Source organism: Nicrophorus vespilloides, unplaced genomic scaffold, assembly GCF_001412225.1.
Source record: "Nicrophorus vespilloides isolate i.1.1-1 unplaced genomic scaffold, Nicve_v1.0, whole genome shotgun sequence".
In the NCBI taxonomy this organism is placed as follows: domain Eukaryota; kingdom Metazoa; phylum Arthropoda; class Insecta; order Coleoptera; family Silphidae; genus Nicrophorus; species Nicrophorus vespilloides.
The window spans coordinates 356-24,563 of NW_017099987.1; the positions used below are offsets into that span (position 1 = coordinate 356).

General features: G+C 34.9%; 4 protein-coding genes and 1 long non-coding RNA gene across 6 annotated transcripts; 2 read left to right on the forward strand and 3 right to left on the reverse strand.

Moving 5' to 3' along the window:
* Positions 1 to 3,987: 3,987 nt before the first annotated feature.
* Positions 3,988 to 9,113, reverse strand: LOC108566530 (vanin-like protein 1). The gene is made up of 7 exons (XM_017926460.1): positions 8,934 to 9,113; positions 8,586 to 8,878; positions 5,259 to 5,464; positions 5,092 to 5,196; positions 4,867 to 5,034; positions 4,570 to 4,813; positions 3,988 to 4,514 (listed from the first exon to the last, which is right to left on the reverse strand). The coding sequence occupies exons 1-7, from the start codon at positions 9,111 to 9,113 to the stop codon at positions 4,283 to 4,285; spliced, it is 1,428 nt and encodes a 475-aa protein (XP_017781949.1). The 3' UTR covers positions 3,988 to 4,282.
* LOC108566567 lies at positions 5,886 to 6,725 on the forward strand. The gene is made up of 2 exons (XM_017926532.1): positions 5,886 to 5,934; positions 6,196 to 6,725. The coding sequence occupies exons 1-2, from the start codon at positions 5,890 to 5,892 to the stop codon at positions 6,691 to 6,693; spliced, it is 543 nt and encodes a 180-aa protein (XP_017782021.1). The 5' UTR covers positions 5,886 to 5,889; the 3' UTR covers positions 6,694 to 6,725.
* A 1,255-nt stretch (positions 9,114 to 10,368) lies between the features above and the next one.
* Positions 10,369 to 10,803, reverse strand: LOC108566568. The gene is made up of 3 exons (XR_001891214.1): positions 10,712 to 10,803; positions 10,495 to 10,656; positions 10,369 to 10,440 (listed from the first exon to the last, which is right to left on the reverse strand). It is a non-coding gene; the product is annotated as an uncharacterized LOC108566568 (long non-coding RNA).
* A 3,810-nt stretch (positions 10,804 to 14,613) lies between these two features.
* LOC108566566 (uncharacterized protein C1orf43 homolog) lies at positions 14,614 to 15,819 on the forward strand. The gene is made up of 4 exons (XM_017926531.1): positions 14,614 to 14,908; positions 14,964 to 15,114; positions 15,174 to 15,393; positions 15,445 to 15,819. Exons 1-4 carry the CDS (start codon positions 14,714 to 14,716, stop codon positions 15,665 to 15,667), a joined length of 789 nt encoding a protein of 262 aa, XP_017782020.1. The 5' UTR covers positions 14,614 to 14,713; the 3' UTR covers positions 15,668 to 15,819.
* A 1,295-nt stretch (positions 15,820 to 17,114) lies between these two features.
* LOC108566565 (serine/threonine-protein kinase Tao) lies at positions 17,115 to 23,421 on the reverse strand. Of its 2 annotated transcripts, none has more exons than XM_017926528.1 (8): positions 22,983 to 23,421; positions 22,180 to 22,441; positions 21,900 to 22,121; positions 20,408 to 21,809; positions 20,111 to 20,350; positions 19,649 to 20,044; positions 19,468 to 19,586; positions 17,115 to 18,502 (listed from the first exon to the last, which is right to left on the reverse strand). In XM_017926528.1, the coding sequence occupies exons 2-8, from the start codon at positions 22,410 to 22,412 to the stop codon at positions 18,385 to 18,387; spliced, it is 2,730 nt and encodes a 909-aa protein (XP_017782017.1). In that variant the 5' UTR covers positions 22,413 to 22,441; positions 22,983 to 23,421; the 3' UTR covers positions 17,115 to 18,384. The 2 variants fall into 2 exon arrangements, with proteins under 2 accessions (XP_017782017.1, XP_017782018.1); XM_017926529.1 differs by lacking the exon at positions 22,983 to 23,421 and adding an exon at positions 22,736 to 22,936.
* Between the last annotated feature and the right edge of the window lie 787 nt (positions 23,422 to 24,208).

Sequence of the window (24,208 nt, forward strand, 5' to 3'; positions counted from 1 at the left end):
CCTGAGATCTGGATCAGCCAACTTCGAAGATGGGTTGAAGCGTGGTAGTTGCACTTGTAGAAATCGATCAGTTTTATTTAATCTCGATGGTCCCGCCTGTAGTTGACTCGCTATCATTTTTTTCAACAGCTTCTCAACATGGCTAGTCTTCGGTTGGTCCAAGGGGTTGTTCGTAACATCCTCTCCGGTAAATCCCACTTCTGATGTCGAATCGCCAGGATTGCTCCCCGAGTGAGGCGTTTGGAGAAGCCATTTGGTTTTTTTGTATCGTCTTCTCTGGTATATCCCACTTCTGATGTCGAATCGCCAGGATTGCTCCCGAGTGAGGCGTTTGGAGAAGCCATTATTACAAATAACCACTAACAATAGTTAATAAACTAATCCTTCTGCAATATCAAAGCTAGTGATCTACATCAGCGATAAGTCTCAGCTACTGTGGCCTTTTAGTTCACCAGTCTGAATCTCAATCTTGAATGTGAATCAATCCATTCCCACTGATCCTTCGGCTGACGTATTCCACTCCCACTCCTCCGGGGGAAATACCCTTCTTCCCTGAAGACCCCGAAGATGTGCTGCCCCGATCATGCACACGTGTCCGTCCTTGTTCTCCCAAGTGCTGACAACGTTATTTGGCAAAACTGTTGTTTACACGCTCCAGCGTGGAAACAATGACTCTTTGTATCTCTACCACGTGTGGACTACGATGTTTGGTCAGGTGCTGTTGTCTTAGATACTCCGACAAATATATATTGGAGATTGATCCAGCGACCAAACTCCACAGAGTGGTTTGAAGTTGGTTTGAAGCCGATGTTGGTATTTGCTGCTGAGTTCCGTTATCTCATTCTTCATAAATCGGACTCTAGTGTATTGATGAATGTATTCGTTAGTCGAGAACCAGGGAGCATTGGCAATTGCTCTAAGCGTTTTTGACTGGAACCGCTGTATGATGTCAATGTTTGTATTACAAGCAGATCCCCATAGTTGTAATCCATAAGTCCATATCGGTTTTATTGTCGTTTTTTATATTAAAACTTTGTTTTCCGCTGAGATGGATGAGTATCTACCCATCAGCCAATGCAATCTTTTTACTGCCAGTTCCAGCTGTTTTCTTTTTGTCGTAATATGCTTTTTCCAGGTAAGTCGACTATCCAGATGCATGCCAAGATACTTAGCATCTTCAGCCTGTGGTAGGGCACAGCCATTCAGTGTAACGGGTGGACAAGTTTGTCGACTTAGTTTCATTAGCCCTAATTCTCCACTTTCTGAATCAATGTTCTATGCTATTCAGACTTCTTTGGAGTATCTGTGAGGCCGTAGTTTGGCTTTGGTGGGATGCTAGAACAAGGGTGTCATCAGCAAATGTGGCTATAGTATCGTGCTGAGGAGTTGGTAGATCAGGCGTGAAGATCAAATAGAGTAAGGGTCCAGAAACACTTCCCTGCGGGACACCATAGAGGATTGGGCGTAGCGAGGTCACTTCGTCCAAGTACGATTTGAATATGACGTAATATTTATGTGGGAGACACTTTTTAATTGTATATAGCAATCCTCCATGCCATAATCGGTAGAACGCCTGTGAGATGTCGAGGAAAGCGGCAGAGTCGTCCTCTTCTCCTCAAGACTTTTGCCAATCACATCCACCACACGATGCACCTGTTCCACAGTGCCATGTCGCTCACGAAATCCAAACTGGTATTCCGGAATGAGATGACTATCCAACAGCCAGGGCTTCAGTCTTTGCAGCAACAGCTTCTCGAACAGTTTAGACAGTACCGGCAGGAGGCTGATGGGTCTATATCAGAGGTTCTCAAACTTTTTTGTGTCGTAGACTCCTTGCCATGTTTTTCGGTTTTGGGTAGATCCTCTACTTACCTGATATTGATTTTTTGTAAATTTATATTGGGACATCTTTATAATTATTAAGATCTTTGCTCTGAGTAACAAGATGATACTGGTATATCATTATGTGCAGGTTTTTACAAGTTCAAAATCTATTGCGACCACAAAGCGAATGCCTACATCCTACAACTTACACAATTTTATAAACATATATAATAATTATATGCAGGTTTTTACAAGTTCAACATGCAATACATGACTTACAACTTACACAATTTTATAAACATACATAATATTTTTTTTTACATCAAATGTATTGCGACCACAAAGCGAATGCCTACATCCTACAACTTACACAATTTTATAAACATATATAATATTTTTTTTTACTTCATAAATACTTTTACTATTGAAATCCTGACTGTATCGAAATCCCGACAGTGTCTTTTATTTTATAAACATATATAATATTTTTTTTTACTTCATAAATACTTTTACTATTGAAATCCCGACGTTCGAAATCCCGACTGTATCGAAATCCCGACAGTGTCTTTTATTATTATAATTTATACAATAACATTTTTAAATTATTCCGAAACGCAGTCACCATCTACTATTATTTAATATTAATAACAATAAATTAATTTTAATTTAGAATATTTCTTAATTTTAAGTTTTATTAAGTCAATGAAAACAAATACAATAATAACAATTAATAATCTAATTGTATTTGAGATGTNATTGTGGAGAAAACAACGAAAACAAATACAATAATAATATATTGTTATTAATAGTTAATAAAACAATTAATAATCTAATTACATTTCAGATTATTTCAAATTGCCAAATTTTATTATGAATAATTCAATGAAATCAAATACAATATATAACAACAATTAATAATCTCAACTCCTCCCGTTATATTCTAGAAATAAAAAACTCGAGCGATGAATTTTTAAAATTATCTTTATTATAATACAAAAATGAATAAAATAATTATAATGAAACACTATGAGCTATTCCTCGAAGATAACTCATTAATATTCTGTTTTGGCGGTCATATATAATAAAAGACACTGTCGGGATTATGGTTGTCGGGATTTCGATACAGTCGAGCTATTCCGCGAAGATAACTCATTAATGTTCTGTTTTGGCCGTCATATATAATAAAAGACACTGTCGCGATTTCGATATAGTCGGGATTATGGTTGTCGGGATTTCGAACGTCGGGATTTCGAATGTCGGGATTTTGATTGTTGGGATTTTGATTGTCGGGATTTCGATTGCCACCGGTTGAGATCCACTATCGTGGACCCCCATTTTCATTTCATGGACCCCCAGATTTTTTTTTTCGCTGACGTAGATCCCTTACAGATTGTCATAGACCCCTGGGGGTCGATATAGACCACTTTGGGAATCACTGGTCTATACGAAGACGCCGCGTCCGTTTGTTTTCCAGGTTTGGCGATGAGTATGATTTGAGCTACCTGTGATGGAAATATACCGAGTCATGGAGATGACATTGAATTAAATAATTTGTATGATCGTTATCAAGATCGTTATCATTTGAGAATAATTTCGAAAAAAATATGTTCTGTATATGAGAATGAAACCTTTAAAGAAAGGCAGTGTCAACATTGGTTTGCCAAATTTCGTTCTGGTGATTTTTTCGCTGAAAAATGCACAACAGCCAGATCGTTGATGCATGCATTCAATAAAATTAAAACAGTTTGACGAAAATCTTCAATTTTCCTTCTTATTTGAAATACGCCATCACTTAATAGTCAATACAATATTATTCGAATCCATTTACAAAGTTTCATCGCGTCTGTTTTATCTTGCATGGAAAATCTGAGTTCTTTGCATAGATAAATTTAGTTGGTTTAGAATGGAGAAGATGTCTGCAAAGTAAAGTTTTTTAAACCAATTTTTTTCGTCGAAATTAATGGTCAAATTTGATTTTCTTTCATTGAGAAAAGTATTATACAAACAGTGTTTTATCAGATTGTAAGTAATTATAATATTTCTTAAAAACTCATTATTTTGTGGTAATAAGATTAAATATGGTGTTTCAAACTGGAATGGCTGTTTTTGTGCGGATGTACTTGGGGTGCTTTTCTTTGACAAATTAAATATTTATTTTGGCAACATTGTTCTTTTATTATTTTTTATTTATTATTGAACATCAATACTTCCCTTAGTTTACTATAACAAAATAGAAATACATTCTAAAATAAAATACTTCACACAATATTTTATACATAAATAATGTTTTTTTTTCATCATTCATACAGTGAAGTCTCTTTTTCTGTGGTTTATTTTTAAGGAACTTTGTTATTCGATTCGTCCGGTGTCATATAACGCGGACTGTACGAAGTATTGCCGTATATTCAATAAATTAGAGAAGGTTGATATAATATAATATAGTTTATGTAATTTAAATTTAAAACACTCTTCCGAAAATACCGAAAGTGATGAACGGTTCTCCTGGTGTCTTCAGGGAAATAACTTTGCTTCTTCCGTTTTCCTTCCAATCGACATTTCTACTGCCCAGCGGTTTCAAATTCGAATAAATCGCGTTCGGAAACTGTTTCGAGTTTTCGTTCTCCTTGACCTTCATCTCAATCTCGATTCTATCGAATTTGATCGGGTACGTGTCTTCGTTTTTCAAAATCCTACAATGAAAACATTTGTTAATATAATAGATAAATAGTTTTGAGATCAACTCACCTATGACCGCAATTCTTTAAACTTTCATCGGTGCACGTTAAGATCGAGCAAGCCTGAACGTTTCCAGTCGCTACGCCGCTGAAACTTCTCTCTCCTGAATATGCAACCAGTTTATAGTGATATGACTTTTTGCTGACCTCTACTTCGGTATTCCTCGCTTCCACTTTAAAATTACATTCGAAATCCTCGCTGATTTTGAATCTGTATTCGCGCTGCTGGACATCCAAATTGTACGTGTTATAATCTAAAATACGAGAATCTCAATGATTTCATTGCTTTTATATTTATCAAACGCACATTCTAATTTGTCGTAAATAAGTAATAAACCGTCCACATCTTCTACTTCTTTGCTCGTTTCAACAATTTCATTATCTTCGGAGTACTTCCAAACTTTCTCCACGTCCGCAATCAGCACTTTGGTACCTTCTTTGTCGCTCATATAGGTAGTCAAAGGACCCTTCCTTCCTGAAATATGCAATCAAATTTGAAATATTTCAATGTTGATAACATTTCTTAATGAACCTTGGTAAATCCCAGATCCGCCGCTACCCTTCTTCGGATTATTAGCACCGCTCGCCAACAGAACTACATCATTCTCGTACGACCACATGTATTGCGTTTGAACAGCTAAAATATTCCAAATCATTAGCAGTTATTTTTTTAATGAAATATTTATGTTTTTTAACTACCTGAGAGGAATGGTAATTCGGAAAACCACATCGTCGGATATAAAAAGTGCTTCACACCCTGATTAACCACTTCCAAAGCTGGTTCTTTGAACATAATATCAAAGCATATGAACATTCCGAAAGTTACACCAAAGTCTGTTGTAAATGTAGTTCTCATCGGTTTGGGAACCTCCACATTTTCTCCAAATAAATTCAATTTCCTGTAGCTAAAAAGAAATACAATTTATTTCATAAAAAAACATTTCTCATTTAAAGTGAAGCAATAATTAACAGAGTAAGCGTCAAATATATTACTTTTTGAACTTGCAATTATTTCAAAAAATCTTATTCCAAGTATGCAAAGCATTTACGATTTAAAATAATTTATGATTCTAATGGTGCGTCCACACTACGTCCACATCGCAAAACAAGTGTACTGAACAATAGACACGTAACTGCGTTAGTTGGATACGGCGTGTTTGCACCATACGAAATAGTTTCAAAATTATTTAGTGCATTTTTTTGTTATTTCGAAGAAACGCTAAGATTTAAGTGTTAGCTTTCGCAGTACTGATAAAATCACGCGATTTTTGAATTCCTCAATTTGGTATATAATACCAACAGAAGGTTTTCCGTTTTAACAGTTGACAAAATGATGAAAATTGTGATGGTTATTTTCGTGACGTGTGTAAATCAGGTATGGATAACTGTTAATAATTTATATGACATCCATTTAATATCATAAATAAGAAATATATTCGGAAATGCTAGATATTAATATGGTGATTTAAATTTGTTTAAGTTGTCAAATTTGTTAAATCACTAAATTAAGTAGTGGTTGGTATTACTTATAAATATTTATTACATAACAATTGCAAATTGGATCGATAAGCACCAATAGGTGGCAGAAATAGGGCTGTAATAAAAACATTATATGAATCCCACTTTGTGTGTTTAGGTACTTTCGCATCACTGCGGATCCATGGAAACCTGCATGAAAAATGTCTCGAGCTTGGAGACGCAAGCTTCCAATTTCATAAATAATTACTTGGATAAACATGATGCCAACTTGACGAGACGTCACGCTGACATCCAGGCCAAATTTAAAGAGTTCAATGATCAGGTCGACGGAGGACTGAATGAGTGCAAGTCATTTGCAAACAGCTTTCATGAGAAACTTTCGAAGTCCTGCGGAATCCTGGAATTAACCAACGATACAGCCGTCCACGATGCTAAAGAATACATCGATAAACAGCCTATTGATTTTCTGTACAGTAGCAGCTTCACGGACGAGGATAAGAAAGAGATGTGTCCGCATTTAGTCAAATACTACAACTTCGTGTGCGATCGCGTGGTTTACGATGTCGAAACATACTTGAGCTGCGACATCAACGATAAAGTCAACTCTGTATTCGAAGCACCTTGGAAGCACTGCATAAGCACTTTCAAGCAGTGAATGCCGTTGAAATAAAAAAATATATCTTTAAATTAACACTTCTTTACTTCTATTTTCTTAATCATTTAAGTTCTATTTCACAAACAGTTTTCACCTGTTACGAAATTTTAGTCATCTTACAAAACACTTATTGTAAATAGTCACATTCATTTAGTATAGATGTTACAAGTACTTGCCCAAATTGTCAAATATATCTACTACAGATCGTGTTCATTCTCAGTTTACTAATTCACTCATCATTTAAGATCATTATCGTCTTATGAAAATTTTGTCATCAATAAAAAAAATCTAGGTACATAAGTGAAAATGAAACAAATAATTATCGTAAATAATACTGTTAAATTGGTAGACATGCTACAAGTATTTGTACAAGTTGCTAAATACATATACAGTGGAACCTCGCTTAACGAGTTTAATCCTTTCCAAAATTTCCGGATTTTTACTTATATAGTACAATGAAACATATTCAAAAATACACACAATATGTGTACACATGTTTTAAAAATAATGAAGCAGGAGCGCAATCCGGGACTTCTCTTCTCATCGTCACTCGTTATGCAAAACGTCGATCTTTAAGCGAGTCAATTTGTTCGTTAAGCGAAATGCTCGTTATGTAATCTTCTCTCTCAGGCATTGTAAACGTCCCATACCAACTGATTTATCGTAAAAAAAAAGATTACAATTTTGCCGTATCCCGTGAACCCCCCTGACCAAGATAAGAAATTTAAAATAAAATTTTACTATAAGCGAAAGATAAAATTTTAAGTTTCACATGATTATACCTATTTTTATATTAACATTTTATCCTTAAATAAATGTTAATTACTAATGATAATTAACTAATGATAATATTATAATTTTTTCCTGCTGTCACTTTTAGCTTTCTTTAGATGTCAATTGCACGTAATTTTATTTGCAGCTGTTAGTTTCAAATTTAACATGAGTGCAAAAATGAACATTTTCTACATATTTTACATAATTTTTATTTCCATAACGGCAAGAAAACTGCTGATATGTGAAGTTTATGATATAGATTGTTTAACAGAATTAAAAAAATCTGTTCTAGAGAAGATAACTAACATTCTGATCGACTTACTGAAGTTAATGACCACATTAATGACTACATCAAAGTCTTAATTGAAACGAATTGACATAAAACTGTGCAATTTTATCACACACTACAACTGAAAATCACAAATGTGTTGGACTCATTAAGAATCTCGAGATTAGCATGAATTGAAAAAGAAACGAATCAATATTTGCAATATCCATTTCAAACGCAATGAAATCGTCACTATTTTTAAACGAAGAAACATTGATAATATAAAATAGACCATTTACAATAACGTCATTCAAAAACGATGAATTACACCAAAAAAAAGCGAAATTACTTTCTTTCCGAACCAATATAATAATACATGATTTATTGATTAAATAATTATAAAAACCTATAATATAATTATACTGTTAAGATAAAATTCCATTGGTTCATTTTTCATCTTACTGATTTCAATGTCCCATTGAGTTTGTGTTTTTGCAAAAACCGTTTTGCGAGATTTTTGAACTATGTTACAAAGTTCAAAAATAAATAATAATCATGTTGGAACGCAATAATAGATTATATACCGTACATTTAATAATGTTTCCAATGTTCTTTTTTCAACAAACATAAAATATACGTATAAAAATAAATGTACGATTTACGAAATTTAGTGTTGAAACACTTAAAGAAAAAACTACAGAGAATTGAATGAACTATTTTTTTTGTATCTCGATTGAAGTTGGGATTTGTTCTAATTGGACAAAGAATTAAAAATAAAGACAACTCAAAACTTTATAGAAAATGTCTTAAAATAAAGTTTTTGTTGTTGCTATTAAATTAGTTTTCTTACCTTGCAACAATTTTGCCTGTTCGATCGAAAACCACGTTTGTGTTATACATCCACCATCCATGCGGACACTTTTCTCCCTCGCACTTAACCTTTTCTAATAAGTTTACCGAGAGATAAGTCTTGTGATTTTTAGCTGCACACGATAAATTAACAAAATATTTCTGATGGTTTTTCTCATTGGCGCAGGGTACATCTTCGACTTCAACTATAGCAGCCTCCTCGATTAATTTTGATTGCGATACTACCACACCGGTTAGCAACGTAGATTCCGGATAAACAATAATGTCCAGTTTCTAATATATTAAAAAAAATGAACATACTGAATTGAATGGATGAAACGCAGCTCACCTCGCCAATTTTGGATAAAATTTCAATGTATTCATTGGTTCGTCCTTCGACAACCTCATTTAAATTTCCATCAATTTTCTTCGGAAAGTATTCGACCACAGCCGCCTTGTATGTGTTAGAATCTTCGCATAACACTTGTGCCAAAGCACCAATTACCAAAATAGCCGTTAAAATTCGCATGTTCTGATTTGTTTGCAAAAAAAAAACAAAAACGCGATACATTCGTGTTGTTTCTACTTTTAAATTTATATAGAATTTCTTATCAATCCATTGGAAAAATCACGTTATTTGCACTTATCTCTTTTGGATATTGTAATTTTGATTATCTCAATTGCACTGTGTCACGCACAGTATCTGTTTTTTGAAGTTCACGTCTAACATAATTGTGTGCTTATTACCGCACGATTTTAAGTAGTAAACTTTGTAATCTAAGATTACGAGGAGACCTCACTGATGTAGTTTACAATGTATTAAATGAGATCATGCAAAATTTATATATAAATGTAATCTATTAGAAAGGACATAAGTAGACCTCCATAATAATTATCTTTATATAAAACACTATTTAAACTTTTGTATTTTGTAAATTTGGATGAATTATATAGTAAATATTTTTATTATTAAAAATTGTATTAGATTATTTTGTAAGCTTTAAATTAGCTTAAATAATGTAATCAATACTTTAACTTGTTATATAAATTAAGCTTAAACTCCATCTCTCTGGTAATACAAGTTTTTGTTGTTAGAATTTGTAAGTATATCCAACTGATCACAACGCAACTTCCATGATTTAGCCATTAAAAATAATTAAGTTCAAGAAATTAGATGGTTTAATGAATAGATCGCAAAAAAATGATGTTTGAAATTTATTGATGTTGCAAAGGATGTGTTTTTCAGTGGAAGATTAAAAACTGCCTCCCAACAAATGTTAACAATCAACGTATTTCCATTCTGGACATAGCAATAAATATCATATGTTAAAACTGTTACAATTCTGAATCGATCTTCATTGTTTTCGGCTCGAAAACCCGCCCGTAGATGCCGAAAGTCATGAAGAACCTGCGCGGTTTCTTCAGCGAAATAACTCTGCTACCTTCGGATTTCTTCCAGTCGAAGTTCTCGTTATACAGAGGTTTTAGGTCACCCAGTACAGCGTTCGGGTATTGCTTAGAGTTCTTGTTCTCCTTCATCTCGACTTTGATATCTTCGAACAGAATCGGATACGTGTCTTGGTTGGATGGAATCCTGAATAGAAGAAAGAATAAGTTTTTGAATTTTACATCTACAATAAAATATTGTTACCTATGACCGCATGTCGATAAACTGTTGTCCAGGCAGGTTACCATGGCACAAACCGTCTTTATGTATCTGAAAACTGCGACATCCCGAATATCCAACCAATTTGTAAACGTACGACTGTTTGTCGCTCAGTTTTCCGGTGTTTCTAGCAACGACGTGGAAATTACATTGTCCTGCTGACCCACGTCCAAATTGAAGCTGTTGTATTCTGGAAGAACGTTATTTTTAATCATGGTTTTGCAACAACTTAATTAGCTATTACTAGTAAGGTCGTCGTAGAACAATTTTAAATTATCCACGTCTTCCCCTTCGTTAACATCTGCATTTCGATTTTCGACGGACAAAGAACTGTCCCAAACCTTCTCTACGTTCGCCACCAAAACTTTGGTACCGTTGATGTATATCTTCAACGGACCCTATCTCCCTGCAAAATGTCAATAATATAAACTTTAACTAAGTTTAGTGTTGATCAATTAAACCTTGATATATTCCTGATCCGCTGCTTCCGCTTCTTGGATTATTAGCGCCACTTGCGCCACATATGTTGAGTTTGCACCGCTGAAACGTGTACAATTTTAATTGAGTTTTGATTATTGCAAAGATGATTTTTTTTAAATACCGGTGAGGAATGTTAATTCGGAGAACCACATGAGCGGAAACCACAAACGTCGTGTGCATTGGTTCTTCCGGAACATTCACGTGCTTCCCAAATAAGTTATACTTTCTGTAGCTGCAATGTTAAGACATTAGAAATTTGATTGTTAAATACTCAAAATAACGATTTACCTCGCCACAACGATTCCATCCCTATCGAAAACTACGTTCGTGTTGTAAACGTTCCATTTATCATCGCTGCATAAATTAAATCCACCGAAAGGTAAGCCCTATACTTCTTTGCCGCACACGATAAATTCACGAAATATTCATTATATGCATTTGATTCCGAAGAAGGTGCGATCAGATCTTCCCTGGTATACATTTTTGATCTGAACTGTAGCGTGGATTCGGGGTAGACGATGATATCCAAATCCTAAAACGAATTATCTCATTGGAGACTCATTTAGAGTATCGAAAAATAAACTCACCTGTTCCATGTTCGAGAGGATTTCGATGTAGGTGTCGACGCGTTTTGTGATCGTCTCTTTCAAATCGAAAACTTTGCTGAATCTCTCCGGAAAATATTCAACGACGGCCGCAGAATACATGTTCGACACTTTACTCGAAGCCATTTGCAAGATGCAAATGCAAATATTAGCAGCCTCATCATTTGTAAAATAATAATATTTAGATCGGTGGGACGATGTCGTTTGCCTACAAATACAATTATATCACATTTTAAATTATATATAGATACAGTCAATGTGCAAAAACAAAACATGAAATTTATGTACTTATCATTTTATATATAATATAATTTCGGAATTTTTCATTATGCATTGTAATTGCACAATGACCACAAATACCACTTAGGAAGATCCCATAACTAATCATTATGAAACGACTATTCTTAATCAATATTGTTAATATATACATCTACCCTTACTTCTTGGTATTAGGTACTATCTTCCCTTACTAAATATTGTACTCCCACTATGCTAATTGACTACTATATAACAGGATGTTTATGTAATGCAAAGGGAGTCTTAAAGAGTCGGTGTTAAAGTCATAGTCCTAGCTAGTCGCTAGTCCAAGATAGTTTTAGTCTTAGTGGAGAGTCCTCTCGAGTCCTAGTTAGACTCATAAAAACCCTAGTAACAAATCTAGAAACTGGAATCTAGACATAGACATTATTAATAATCTTATAGAGAATAATAAAGTGTTTATTATCATAAAAACTCCAACTTCACCTCTAGCATTCCTTAAAAACTCCACTAGGACTCCACAACGACATAACTACTAGATAGAACAGAAGCTTCGATATAACGAAGTACTCAATTTCAATATTTAACTAAAAAAAATCTAATTCAAGGCCAATTTCAAGAATGTAACGTCCAAGAAATTTGAAATGAAGGTATCCTCGTAGCTCCATAGGTTTCAAAAATGTCAACAAAGAAGAGAAGTATGTAAGATGATGATTTTCTCAGGAAAATTTAGAAAACTTGGTAACAAAAAACAAAGAAAATAAAGGTGAAATTAAAGACAAAATGTTAACAATGAAAGAATTAGAAAAAAAGATTAAATAACATTGAAACTGTTTTACATTTTTTATCTCTGAATCGCTTAACGAATTAATTTTTGTAAAGATATATCCACTCGTTAATTTTATTGATTTTGCTTGATTTGCATAAGCAAATTGGCATAATCAATAACATTTTTATTGTTTTTTTGAAAACTTAATTAAATGTTATAAATTATGATGAAGATGATCTTAGAAAAAAATATAATTTTAATCGTAAAATAATGTCTAAGACAACGTTTTTCGACAAATAAAAATTACACTTTGAACATCAGTTAGATACAAAAATTGATGAACCCATAGTAATTTTACTTATCGTTAACTGTAATTGCCGAATTAATAGATATGTAAATTGAGAAACGTCGCATATTTTATTTATTCTATTTGATTTCCGTTAAGCAAATTGGCTTAATTCAATTGTTTTTACAAGCATGGTTTATAGGTGATAAATAATGATGAAAATGTTTAAATTGAACATCAGTTAAATCTAAACATTTAGTTTTTTCGTTATAAAGTTACAAACGTTAACTTTAATCACCGATCAATAAATATTCACATTCAATTAACTCGAACAGTTATTTGCCATAATCATTTGAATTCAATTTTAAATAAATTATGATAAAAAAATAGTCTTCAAAAATGTACCAATCAAAAAAGCTGAGAATAGTCACCGTTTTACCGTGGAAATGATGATATTAATTATTTCACCAACTCCAACCTAGTCATGAAAGAGATAAGCAAATACAGCATAAAATTCTCTTGATATGGAGAATAATAATACCGAAGACCATCACAGAAGACTGAAGTGCTACAAACCCCATGATATGCCAAATCGTTTTATAGTATGAACAGTTCGTGAGTGTATGCGTCTTGAATGTGCTTAAGTTAAGGTTGATTACTGGACCAATCTTTTGACTCCTTTTATTTGTTGTTGATGTCACGAATTCAGCTCATTATTTCTTAAAATAGATTGCTGAAAAATGTTTATCTCTAAAAATATTACAGTTTTCTAAATTATTTCGAAACGTAATATCAACGGAACAAAATATTTTTTTTGTAGATTTGTATCTACTTAAATATTAATTCATGAACCAATCAATCTACAAAATACAGCAATAGCAAAACAGCAAAATACAGCATAGACGATTCGAAACCGGACTAATCGTAATAAAAATGAACAGCACAAATAGAGACTTTATTGTGTAAAAGGAAAAAAAAAACAATCTTTTATGTATAAAAAAAATAATTTTGTTTTGCTCAATTAAAATTTAGTTTATTTTTGTATACTTTCAAACTGGACTATGGAGAATTCGTAATACGATATATTGATGTAATCTGTAATTTGTGTGTTGTGTAGACAATAATTGGGTTACAACTAAGTGATTGCAACGATCTGGCCGTTGCGCATTTTTCAGTGAGAAATCACTAGAACGAAATTAGGCAAACCAATTTTGACACTGTTCTTCCATTTTTAAATTCTGATAAAAACAAAAATTAAATAACTAATCGATACAATTTTTTACTAAATTAAAGGAGGAAATCCAAACAACAAGAAAACAATATGTTAGGTGCTTTGAACATGTTTACAAAACAAAAGTATGTGCTAAAACCAATCACTTAGTTGCCAAGCCAGCATAAGAAAGTATTAGAAATAAATGAATAAAGTACGATATAAGTACATTCATAGGTAAAATCATGAGTGCGACTTTGAAATAAAACATAAATCTGCACCTCAGGACCCCTCAAGTTAACGATCCGACTCTGCATCAATTCAACGAATTTTCATTTTTTCGGATAAGAGATTCAAATTTGACGTAACTTTGCCGTAATTGTTTACTTGAGCGCTTACTAGATTTGTCGTGTAGATGTCGTTTCAAATACGTTATACCTGGGGACTGGCTGTGGCTATACAACAGATTTCTCATATGACTTGGTCCCCCTGCGTTATACGAGTGTATCGAAAACCCGGCTGTATAAAAATCCCGACCAGGGGGACCAAGTCATATTAAAAATGACATAACGCGGCGCCACAATTAATTTGAAATTTCAAAGAAGTGGTCCCCCTGTGTATGTCAATTTGCGTCTCTGTGTGTAATATTTTTACAGTTGGCAATGATCATCTGACCTCTTTTGAGCAGGGATTTGAAAAAAATAACAAGCGGCTTTGGTATCCCTGCTGTGAACCCCCCTGGGTGACAGATGCAAACAGATGTCAGAACGAACGAAACGAAACGAAACCATAACAAATCAGAAGAAAGACTGATCCAAAGTTTGAGAGCGTTTAATTAATAATAAATTTGTTCTTATGACGACTGGAATAAAGAAACTGACCAAAGCTAACATGACCGAGGAGCTCTCGGGCGTCACAGTTGTCATAATCATAGGTTTAGGTGTTTTAACATTTATTCTATTATTCATCTTTGCTAAGAGACAGATTATGAGATTTGCACTAAGATCTAGAAGAGGTCCTCATGTTCCTATTGGACATAGCGCGAAAAAAGTATGTACAGCTTTTATCACCTTTGCATCAGATTAATCAACAAATATTACTGTAGATGCTCAAAAAGGAGATTGATAGACGTATAGATTTGATACCAAGAATTTCCACAGAACCCCATCTATTGCTCTCTGATCCTAGATACATAACTCAACAAATTCCTGTACATTACTATAGGCTTAAAGCAGTGGATAATGTCAAAATGTTAGGTATGTATCTGAACTCAAAGAATGATTAGTTAAAAACATTTTCTTTTCTTTTTTCACAGAAAATGAAATTAAGCAGCAAGATCATGCACTATTTAGACATCCGAGCGAGAATTTAAGGGCTTACCTGCTCACAACATTAGCTGCACCATTAAATGGTAGTGGTCAACGGCTCATTCATCAGTTCTGTGATTTGTATGAACATGCAAGACATGATCCTAGTTACTTTGGTGAAGAAGAGTTCAATGCGTATTCACGATTATTACTGAAACTCATTGATGCGTAAGATTTGAATAATTAATAGCAATTCAATTAATTGCTTAAAGATTTTAGGGCGAAACTATTGAAATCTTCAAGCAACAGCAGAAAATCCTCTCCAAATCGGACACCGCAAAGACTGAGGAATCTGGAAAAGAACAGGAATCTTCTGGATCCTTCGAGATTACGTCCACTTTCTGGTTCGATTACAAAAGAAGAAATATTAACATCCTCCGACCGAGGATTGAGACCGACGACGTTGATAGTTCCTGTTTTAGACAATGAAACTTCTGTTTGAAAAGAAGCAACCAATTTAGACAACATACGTGATTAAAATACATTTTTACAAGTACACACGTTCGTGGTTACTCCAAAGCAATAATTGTAACTGTGCATTTAAATAAACCCAAAATAAAAAAATTAGGTATTTTAATATTTATTTTTACAGTACTCCTTGTTTATTTAAAATAATATCCTTTCACTTTTTACTTCGTACTTTTTGAATAGGTTTATTAAAATTATCTTTTAAAATAACGTTCAGTTTTAGTTTTTCGTGAATTTCCCCATAAGATAATTACATCATCGACCACTCGTATGAAAGCTGAATATCTCACATACAACTTAGTGCTGTCATTGAGTCGCCTGCTATAAGCTGTTGAAATTGAAAAAAATTAGAAACGAAGTTTTTTTCAGTCTCTTTTGTTACTTAACGTTTTATACGTAACAGACAAACGACGGTTTCTCGTTATTTTTCAGTTTTTTTTCGGATTTTCGTGAATTTCTCGACAACTCCATAAGATAATAACATCAACCCCTTAAGGTAATTACATCATCGACCACTCGTATGAAAGCTGAATGTCTCAACTTTCACAACCCCTTAAGATAATTACATCGTTGATCACTCCTTTAATATCCTTTCACTTGAATAGGTTCCATTAAAATTATCTTTTAAAATAACGTTCAAATTTATTTGTTATGGAAACAATGGTCATGGTAACCAATGACGAAGATATAGTAATACCCCGATTTACGACTACTATTTGTACTTACGTTATATTAATACTTTTTAAGTTTGCGTGAAGCTTCCTCATTTAATCAAACCTTGATTACAACAATTGAGAACTTTGCTAAAGCAATGCAAAAGGTGATTGCTCTTGAATCATAGATAAACAAATGAAATATACTTTCCTTATCGATACGAGTCTACAAAACCGTGATTGAAAACAATTCGAGATTAGACCAAAAAGATAATAAATTTATTTATGTTAAATATTTACAATAAAAAAGAAAGAATAATTAAAAAAAAATAATAAGCCTAATGATTGCATTTTCCACAGACAAATTTAACTGATTTTTTTTGTTTCGTTTGCTTGATATATATATATATAAAAAAGTATGTAAGGGAAAACAAACGAACTGAAAATTATATTCTATCAAAAAGTAAAACAAAAACAAAAAATAAATTATATGCATTTATATAATATTTATATATGTATGTATATATATATAAAATAAAAGGAGTGTTACTTTGTACTGACGTATATATCCAATATTTAATTAATTAATTAATAATAATAATATAAAAAAAAAACAATAATAAAATATAGGGGGAAAAATGCTTTAAGAGAATGAAGAAGAAAACGTTTCGTCACTAGTTATTTTTTTTCTCTCAATTTTACGCCGATCTCGAAATATTTACAAAGCTATCTTTATATATATAATAATAATAATAATAATTAAAAAAACAAACAACACTCTTATTAATAATTTCATATTTACACAGAATACGCGCTTCAACTCTAAAATATATAGTTATAAAACTATAAAATTACAATGACGCAAATATGGTTCGTCTCATAAATATGTACACGGGGACTTTAAATATTTTCTTATTCACGTTTCTTTTACTTCTTCTGTACAGAAAAACGACACGTTAAAAAATTTTCTTCTTACATTCTATATAAGTTCAAGCATTAAAATTATATAAAAGAAAAAAAAAACGGAAAGGAAATTCAGCCGCTGCGATTCGCATTGGAAAGATGAAATCGAACGACTGCATTTCCAGCAAGAAATAACACAAAATAAAATTTAAAAAAAAACAAAAAATATGCACGGATTTTGGAGAAATTTGTGGATGAACGAACGGAAAAGTCGCATCGAAAATAAATAAATTTCAAAAGTAGCATGTAATAAAAACTAGCGTAACAGAAAATGCGTTAAGATACAAAAAAAAAGAAAAAAAAATGTAGAAAATAAAATAATACGTGGATTCGGTTCAGAAATGTTTGTAGTGAAATGGTTATTTCCCAAGAATAAATTGTCGTTTGTTTTGTATATTTTTTTTTCAGTTCACTGATTTATTTAGTTTCCTTCTTTTTTTAGTAAGTGGGTGGTTGTTGTTTGTTTTTCTCAAATGTATTAAACTAAGTCTTTTTCTTCTTCTCCGTCTTCGCTCGACGACGAACGACAACGAAAGAAAATTTGCGAGGAACAGCACTGGCGCAGGTGGCGGCGGCGAGACGAGTCGAAACGTTGCCGAAGATCCGAGACCTTCTTTTTTGTCGTGTACTTCTTATTTTTGTTTTGTTTTGCTGCACTTCTCAACCTCCCCTTCTCCTTCTTCGCACAATTATTACTCATATATATGTATAAAGGATTACTTCAAATTAGACAAGCCGATTGTTTTTATTTTGCCGTTGAATCACCATCTCTTCATTTTAATAATTATTATTTGTTTACGTGTCATTTAAACGAAAAAAAAATGTAAAGAGAAAGAATGTAATTTTAAAAGTCTTCACCGCATCCGATCCGTTTCCTCTCAAATTGATTAATTAATTAATTTAGCCCTCGATTAATGAATGCACTACCGTCTGCCAAGACACGCAGCATGATAAATAGAGAGTGAGAGAGAGAGAGAGAGACAAAGACAGACAAGACTGAGAGAGAGAAACGCAGCCGTAAATTATAAAAATTAAAAGTATGTATGTAAAGTATAAACAGAAGCGCGAATTTTTCCTAGCCTGGAGGAAAACTTGTCGAGCTGTTTGAATGGGCCAGACTGAGCATCGAACCGGACAGACTCCTATCGTCCTCGTGGTATTTCTCGCGAGTCTCCTCCGCGATTGCCAACGTACTGCAAATACAAACAAGAACAATTAACAATAGTTAACAAAAACAGTTTTAAAAAAAATAAATATTTTTCTGATACACGTCGTTACATTAAATATTTTTCATTTACTTTGAACATCCATTTTAGAGATTGATAGATTATTATTGATTTGATTAATATTAGTAGATCGAGTTTTCATACTTAGTTCATTAGAAATGATATTTCTCATTTTCTAATAGTATTATACAATTAAAAATATACGTAAATTGTGATGAAATGCAAGCAATACCACACAAATCCAAACTAAACAAGACAACAACGACAACCGACACCATCAGCGTCAAAATTACAAATATGTAACTTACTAATTAGAAGTTCTCGAATGAATTAGTAATATGCAGGTAATTCAATATTCATAAAATAGTACTCGGTACCTAAGATCTTGAATTACTCTTGGTGTTCTTTCTGACAACAAGAAAATCCTAACCAATTGCACAAAGGTTTACGACTCGTCCTGCCTTTGTTATGAACCGAAACATTGAAATCTGTCGGATTAGTTCGGCTGGTGTCGGTTAATGCAAACCAATTCACGCTGAAATATTTCTAAATGAAATCTAGATATTTACAAGTTAAAACGGATTTCAAGAAAAAAAAATAATCATTAACGATATAGTTGATGTGACATATGTAATTATTAGATTGTTATAAAATTATTTATTTTGCTTTGATTAAGAGTGCGTAACTGTGCACTTTGTTTTTAGTAGATTTCGTCATACAGGTCATATAATTTGGTGAGATAAAGACGCGCGATAATCAAGTAAATTCGTTACAAATGATTCGTAATGCAGAATGACTCATTAATTGCGATTAAATAGTAAGTTGTTTTTGTTTTTGCTGTTAAAATGTAAATTCAGTGCATATCATGTTTACCAAACGTTGTGATGAAAAATGTGAAATGTTTGATATAGAAATAGTATATAAATTATTACCTGAAACCCAGTCTAGCGGACTCGTTGTCGAACTCTTGCACCTGCTTTTCTTGTTTATCGTGGAGCATCTTGATGCGTTCCGAGCGTTCCACGAAAAACCTCTGGCTCTCGGAATTCATCTAAAAGAGTAGCATTGATTAGAATTGAATATTAATGCGCGATTGATTATGATACTACTTACCTTTTGTTCGAGTAATGCCTTTCTGACACTGACCCTATCCTCAAGTTCGTTCCGTTCACGTTCCCTTTGCGCCTGCGCCTGCATCCTGTTTTTGCTTTGGTACGCAATTAAAATCTCCAGCTCGTAGTTCAGCCGCTCCTTGAGCTGCTGCACTTCAGTCTCTTGGTTCTCGTCGAGTCGCACCGAGTGCTTCTGCACCATCTCGACGATGCTCTGCTCGTACTGCTCCCCGAGCAGCGCTAGCTTCCTGCGTTGCTCCTCCTTTAGTTTCTTAATCACATGCTTCTGTTGTTCCCTGCTCGTTGTCGCCAGGATTTGAGCCTTCAGTGCCTTGTACTGCTTCGTCTGCACCTTACACGTCTCTCTAAACTGCTTCCTCACCAACATCTCCTTTTGCTGCAAATGCCAAAATACCAATATGTTATTATACTGCAACTCAATGCAAAAAGGTTCTCCTCTTACCTTGAGCGATTTCGGTTGTTGTTTGATCTCCAAACTGTGCTTCTTATGAAGATCCCTCTCCGCTCTCTTCATATATACATCCTGATTGGTTATTTCAGTGTCATGTTGACTCTTCACTTGCTCCTCCCTCAAAGCGTGCACAGCCTTCTGTTGCTTGTACTCTAGCTCTTGCGTTTTCTCGTGGTGACGCAATAGCATCGAATGCGCTTGTTCCAATTGCTGTTGCCGTTTATTCAATTCCTAATAGACAATAATATTTTAATAACAAATGATCAAGTTTGACGAGCGGATACTTACTTCTCTAAGGAGCTCTAGTTCTAAATTATGGTAGTTAAGTAGCTTCTTTCTTCGGTACTTGCGCATCTCTAATTCTAGATATTCTTTTTGACCGCGAATGAGTCGCTGTTCTTCCTGCGCTTCTTGCAGTTTCATGTTTTCCTTTTGAGTTTGCAGTGTGGCATCTCGCATCCTTTTCGGCGTCGAATCATCCTGCGACAGTTCTCTTTTCCACTGCTCCTTCGTTGCCTTATACTGTTTCTTGCAATGCGCGTCGAACGCCTTCTTGTCCATATCTTGTCGCATAGTAATATCCTTGTGCAGCTTCCTCTCGCCTGTGGTGTTTTGCTTAAGCTTCTTGTCTAACTCTTGGTGGTGAGTAATCTGAAGCCTTTCCAGTTCTTTACTAAACGTTTGCAACAAAGCGACGTACTCCTTATCCAGTTGATTCTTATGATTCTCCATTTCCATCTTACATTTTTCTTCTAATTTAACTAACGCACTTTGATGCTCGCGCCGCATCCTCTTGTAGCCAGTCATTTGCTCATGCATCTCTTCCTGCATATGTTCTTTAGCTTGTTTTGTAACTATACTAGTTGTACGGATTGTGGCGAAGTTATTAGGCCCGTGATCAGCGACCACGGCTGCGGCCGCAGCATTATTGACCATTTTGTGACGCCTATTCGCACCATCATCACCACTTAAAAGGTGGTCATTGTTAATGTTATGCTGGTTAGGTGACGGGTAGGCAAACGTACCTGCTGGTATACTGTTAGTACTACTCGATTGACTACTAGCTGACACCCCAACACTATGCACACTATGTTCAGAGGTGACTGAATTGCTTTTCGAACTATCACCACCCGTAGGTTCGTCCTGCACATCGTCCACATCTCCCACAGTGCTTTCGGTTTCCTCGACCATAAGAATCTTCTTCATCTTCCGATAATTCAGATTATCCAAGTCTCTGACAGCCGCTTTAGTCCTTTGTATCAAGTCAACCAAAACATTGGGTGAGCGCGTACGTGCAATCAATTGGTGAGCAAGCAACTCGCCAGACGAGGGTCGACTAGATGGTAATTTTTGTAAGCACACCTCCACAAATTCCCTAAATGTCACAGACCAATCGCCGTTCTGCAAGCTGGGCGCCTCATTCTGGGCGATATGGTATAACGCAGACATTGCATTCAAATTAAAATAGGGTGGCTTCCGTTCCGCCAATTCGATGCACGTTATACCTAAAGACCAGACATCCACTTTTCCATCGTACTGTCCCTCGTCCATAGCTAGGATCACCTCCGGCGCCATCCAATAGGGCGTACCGACGAAAGAATTCGCCGGCCACTTCACAGACGCACTACCGAAATCGGCTAACTTCACTACGCCCATTTCCGTCAGCAAAATATTACCAGCTTTGACATCTCTGCAAATCAAAGGTAAGCACGTGAATCAAGTTATTCTTCATACATTATCATACACAAGTTAATAATGTAGCGTATGACACAATCCATACCTATGAATCCTGCCAAGACTGTGGAGGTAGTTGAGTCCTCTAAGAACACCATCGCAAATTGCAGCAATTTCGTCTTCATGCAATGGCCTTTTATGCACTTCTATAATATCTGAAGCAGAGCCCACACAATACTCCATAACCACCCAAACGGTGTGGTCCTTGTCGCCACGGTAACATCCTTTATATTCTATTGTATTTGGGTGCTTCAATTGCCTCAGAAATCTAATGTGGAAACAATTAATGATTTGTTCATTTACCTATGCAATCCAATGGTACATACTTGATCTCCTTCAGGATATCCTGCCACTTTTCCAAGCTCTGTTTGCCTGTGTAAGACATTTTCTTGATGGCCACAATCTCCTTGGTGAGCAGACACCGAGCATAGTACACAGCCCCAAAGGAGCCATGTCCAATCTCCCGCAAATCATCAAAAATCTTTTCTGGGTCATGCTTGAAGAAGAGCTCTGCTATTTCAGGGTCCTTAAGGCTACCTGGTCGTGGCGTGGGAGCCATAGTCTATCTACTCTATGCAATCATATCAGCTGTAAGAGAGAACATGAATCATTAACAAATGGAAGTTTAGACTAAATGCTTCTGCAATCTATTATATGCATGTAATGTGTGATTTATAGAATTAGTTTGTAAATTATAACTTTTGGTAATTGATAAAAAGAAAATAGATACAAACAAACACACCCTCTTTTGACAGATGCAGCAGTGAAGAGGGAGATATCTTTGTGGGTGATATGTCTGGGGAAGGTTTAAGCTTCGTCGCGATTGGGGGGTTTTCGACTTTTTTTGGGAGCATGTGAGAAGTTAGTACTGAGGAAACTTACAATGTGTGCCTCGCCCGGTTGGTTTAGCCGTTTTGTGGTTGGTTTGTGTCTGAGGGTTGTGTGTGCGGGTTGCGAACCAAACCAAATGTATGCGGGTTTCTGATGTGATCGAGTGAGTGTGTGTGTGTGTATTTGAGCGTGCGTATGGATGTAAGTATGTATCTATATGGATGGGTGTGAGTGTGTGCGTGCGGATACCATCCAAAATGGCGTTTTGAAGCGGCGAGAGGACGATGATAAATTTTACCATGGGATGAGAGATGCACGGCTCCGGAGCCTCCTTCGCCTGGTGCAGCTCGACTCAACGGCGAAACGGAAGGAGTGATCCCATTTGGGACGAAAGCTCCGACGTCGGTGAACTCCTTCCTGTTTTTTTTTGCGACAACAATAAATATCGCGAAAAAAACTTGTACACATACACAAACGATCGGTCACAGAAACGCGATCACCGCTCTGGCGGCCGGCGGCTTCACTGGCGCAACGCCCGCCCTCCTCTCGCAAGGCCCTTCCGCGCCCTTCGCCCCGACTCGGTGGGGGCCACACACACAAAAAAATTGAAACAAAACACTCAATCCTACACGAAAACACAGGCCCTCTGCAATCGCAAACCTTCTCTCTCTGCGCTGCTGGATCTGACACTTTTCTACTTTGCGGACGCAGAGGTACCAACACACCACCCACACCCCAAAACCGTACCAACATTTCAAAACATACATATTATACATTGCACATTCAATCAATTCAATATCTGATACAATAAAATGTGTGTTAGTTTATATTCTATATTGGAAATTCTTTTGTTAAACAGCGTATGACGATATTGCCACTTACATGACAACCTATCCTCAAATACAAACTAAACCAGTAAAACTATAATATTAACAGTTAAGATAAATACTTCCTAACAACTAGATAAACTATCAAAATAAAGGTGTTGTATACTAAAGAAATACAAGTATATTCAATATTTTGAAGCTATAAACTTGCATATATTAGTACTATCAAGATACAAGTATATTAGTATTATATATTAGTATTAGTTCGTGAAAGATGAATTAATTCAAATATTTCATATTTTAAATATACTAACTTTAATGTAATTTACAAGAATTTTGTTAAAATAGATCGAAAATACTGAACTAGAATGTAGATATGTAAAATCAGTGGCAATCGCAAGCCCGACAACCGAAATACCGACAAACATAATCCCGTCTATTTCAAAATCGCGAGCATATCAAAATCGATTGTATCAGAATCTCGACAATCATAATCCCGTCAAACCTAATTCCGACTATATCAAAATCCCGACTGTATCGAAATCCCGACGTTCTGAACATCTGAATCCCGACTATATCAAAATCTCGACAACCATAATCCCGACTGTATCAGAATCTCGACAACCATAATCCCGACTGCATCGAAATCCCGACGTTCAAAATCCCAACTATATCAAAATCTCGACAACCATAATCC

What these genes read in the sequence shown, in the direction of transcription:
- LOC108566530 (XM_017926460.1), bottom strand. Translation starts at nt 9,113, where the DNA reads ATGCGAATTTTAACGGCTATTTTGGTAATTGGTGCTTTGGCACAAGTG. An exon ending in CGGATCTGGGATTTACCAAG is followed by an intron (nt 5,035 to 5,091) that starts GTTCATTAAGAA and finishes TGCATATTTCAG; the next exon opens with GAAGGAAGGGTCCTTTGACT. An exon ending in TATTTACGACAAATTAGAAT is followed by an intron (nt 4,814 to 4,866) that starts GTGCGTTTGATA and finishes CTCGTATTTTAG; the next exon opens with ATTATAACACGTACAATTTG.
- LOC108566567 (XM_017926532.1), top strand. Translation starts at nt 5,890, where the DNA reads ATGATGAAAATTGTGATGGTTATTTTCGTGACGTGTGTAAATCAG. An exon ending in TCGTGACGTGTGTAAATCAG is followed by an intron (nt 5,935 to 6,195) that starts GTATGGATAACT and finishes TTGTGTGTTTAG; the next exon opens with GTACTTTCGCATCACTGCGG.
- LOC108566565 (XM_017926528.1), bottom strand. Translation starts at nt 22,412, where the DNA reads ATGGCTCCCACGCCACGACCAGGTAGCCTTAAGGACCCTGAAATAGCA. An exon ending in AGTCTTGGCAGGATTCATAG is followed by an intron (nt 21,810 to 21,899) that starts GTATGGATTGTG and finishes TTTGATTTGCAG; the next exon opens with AGATGTCAAAGCTGGTAATA. An exon ending in AACTAGAGCTCCTTAGAGAA is followed by an intron (nt 20,351 to 20,407) that starts GTAAGTATCCGC and finishes ATTGTCTATTAG; the next exon opens with GAATTGAATAAACGGCAACA.
- LOC108566566 (XM_017926531.1), top strand. Translation starts at nt 14,714, where the DNA reads ATGACGACTGGAATAAAGAAACTGACCAAAGCTAACATGACCGAGGAG. An exon ending in TTGGACATAGCGCGAAAAAA is followed by an intron (nt 14,909 to 14,963) that starts GTATGTACAGCT and finishes ATATTACTGTAG; the next exon opens with ATGCTCAAAAAGGAGATTGA. An exon ending in TTACTGAAACTCATTGATGC is followed by an intron (nt 15,394 to 15,444) that starts GTAAGATTTGAA and finishes TAAAGATTTTAG; the next exon opens with GGCGAAACTATTGAAATCTT.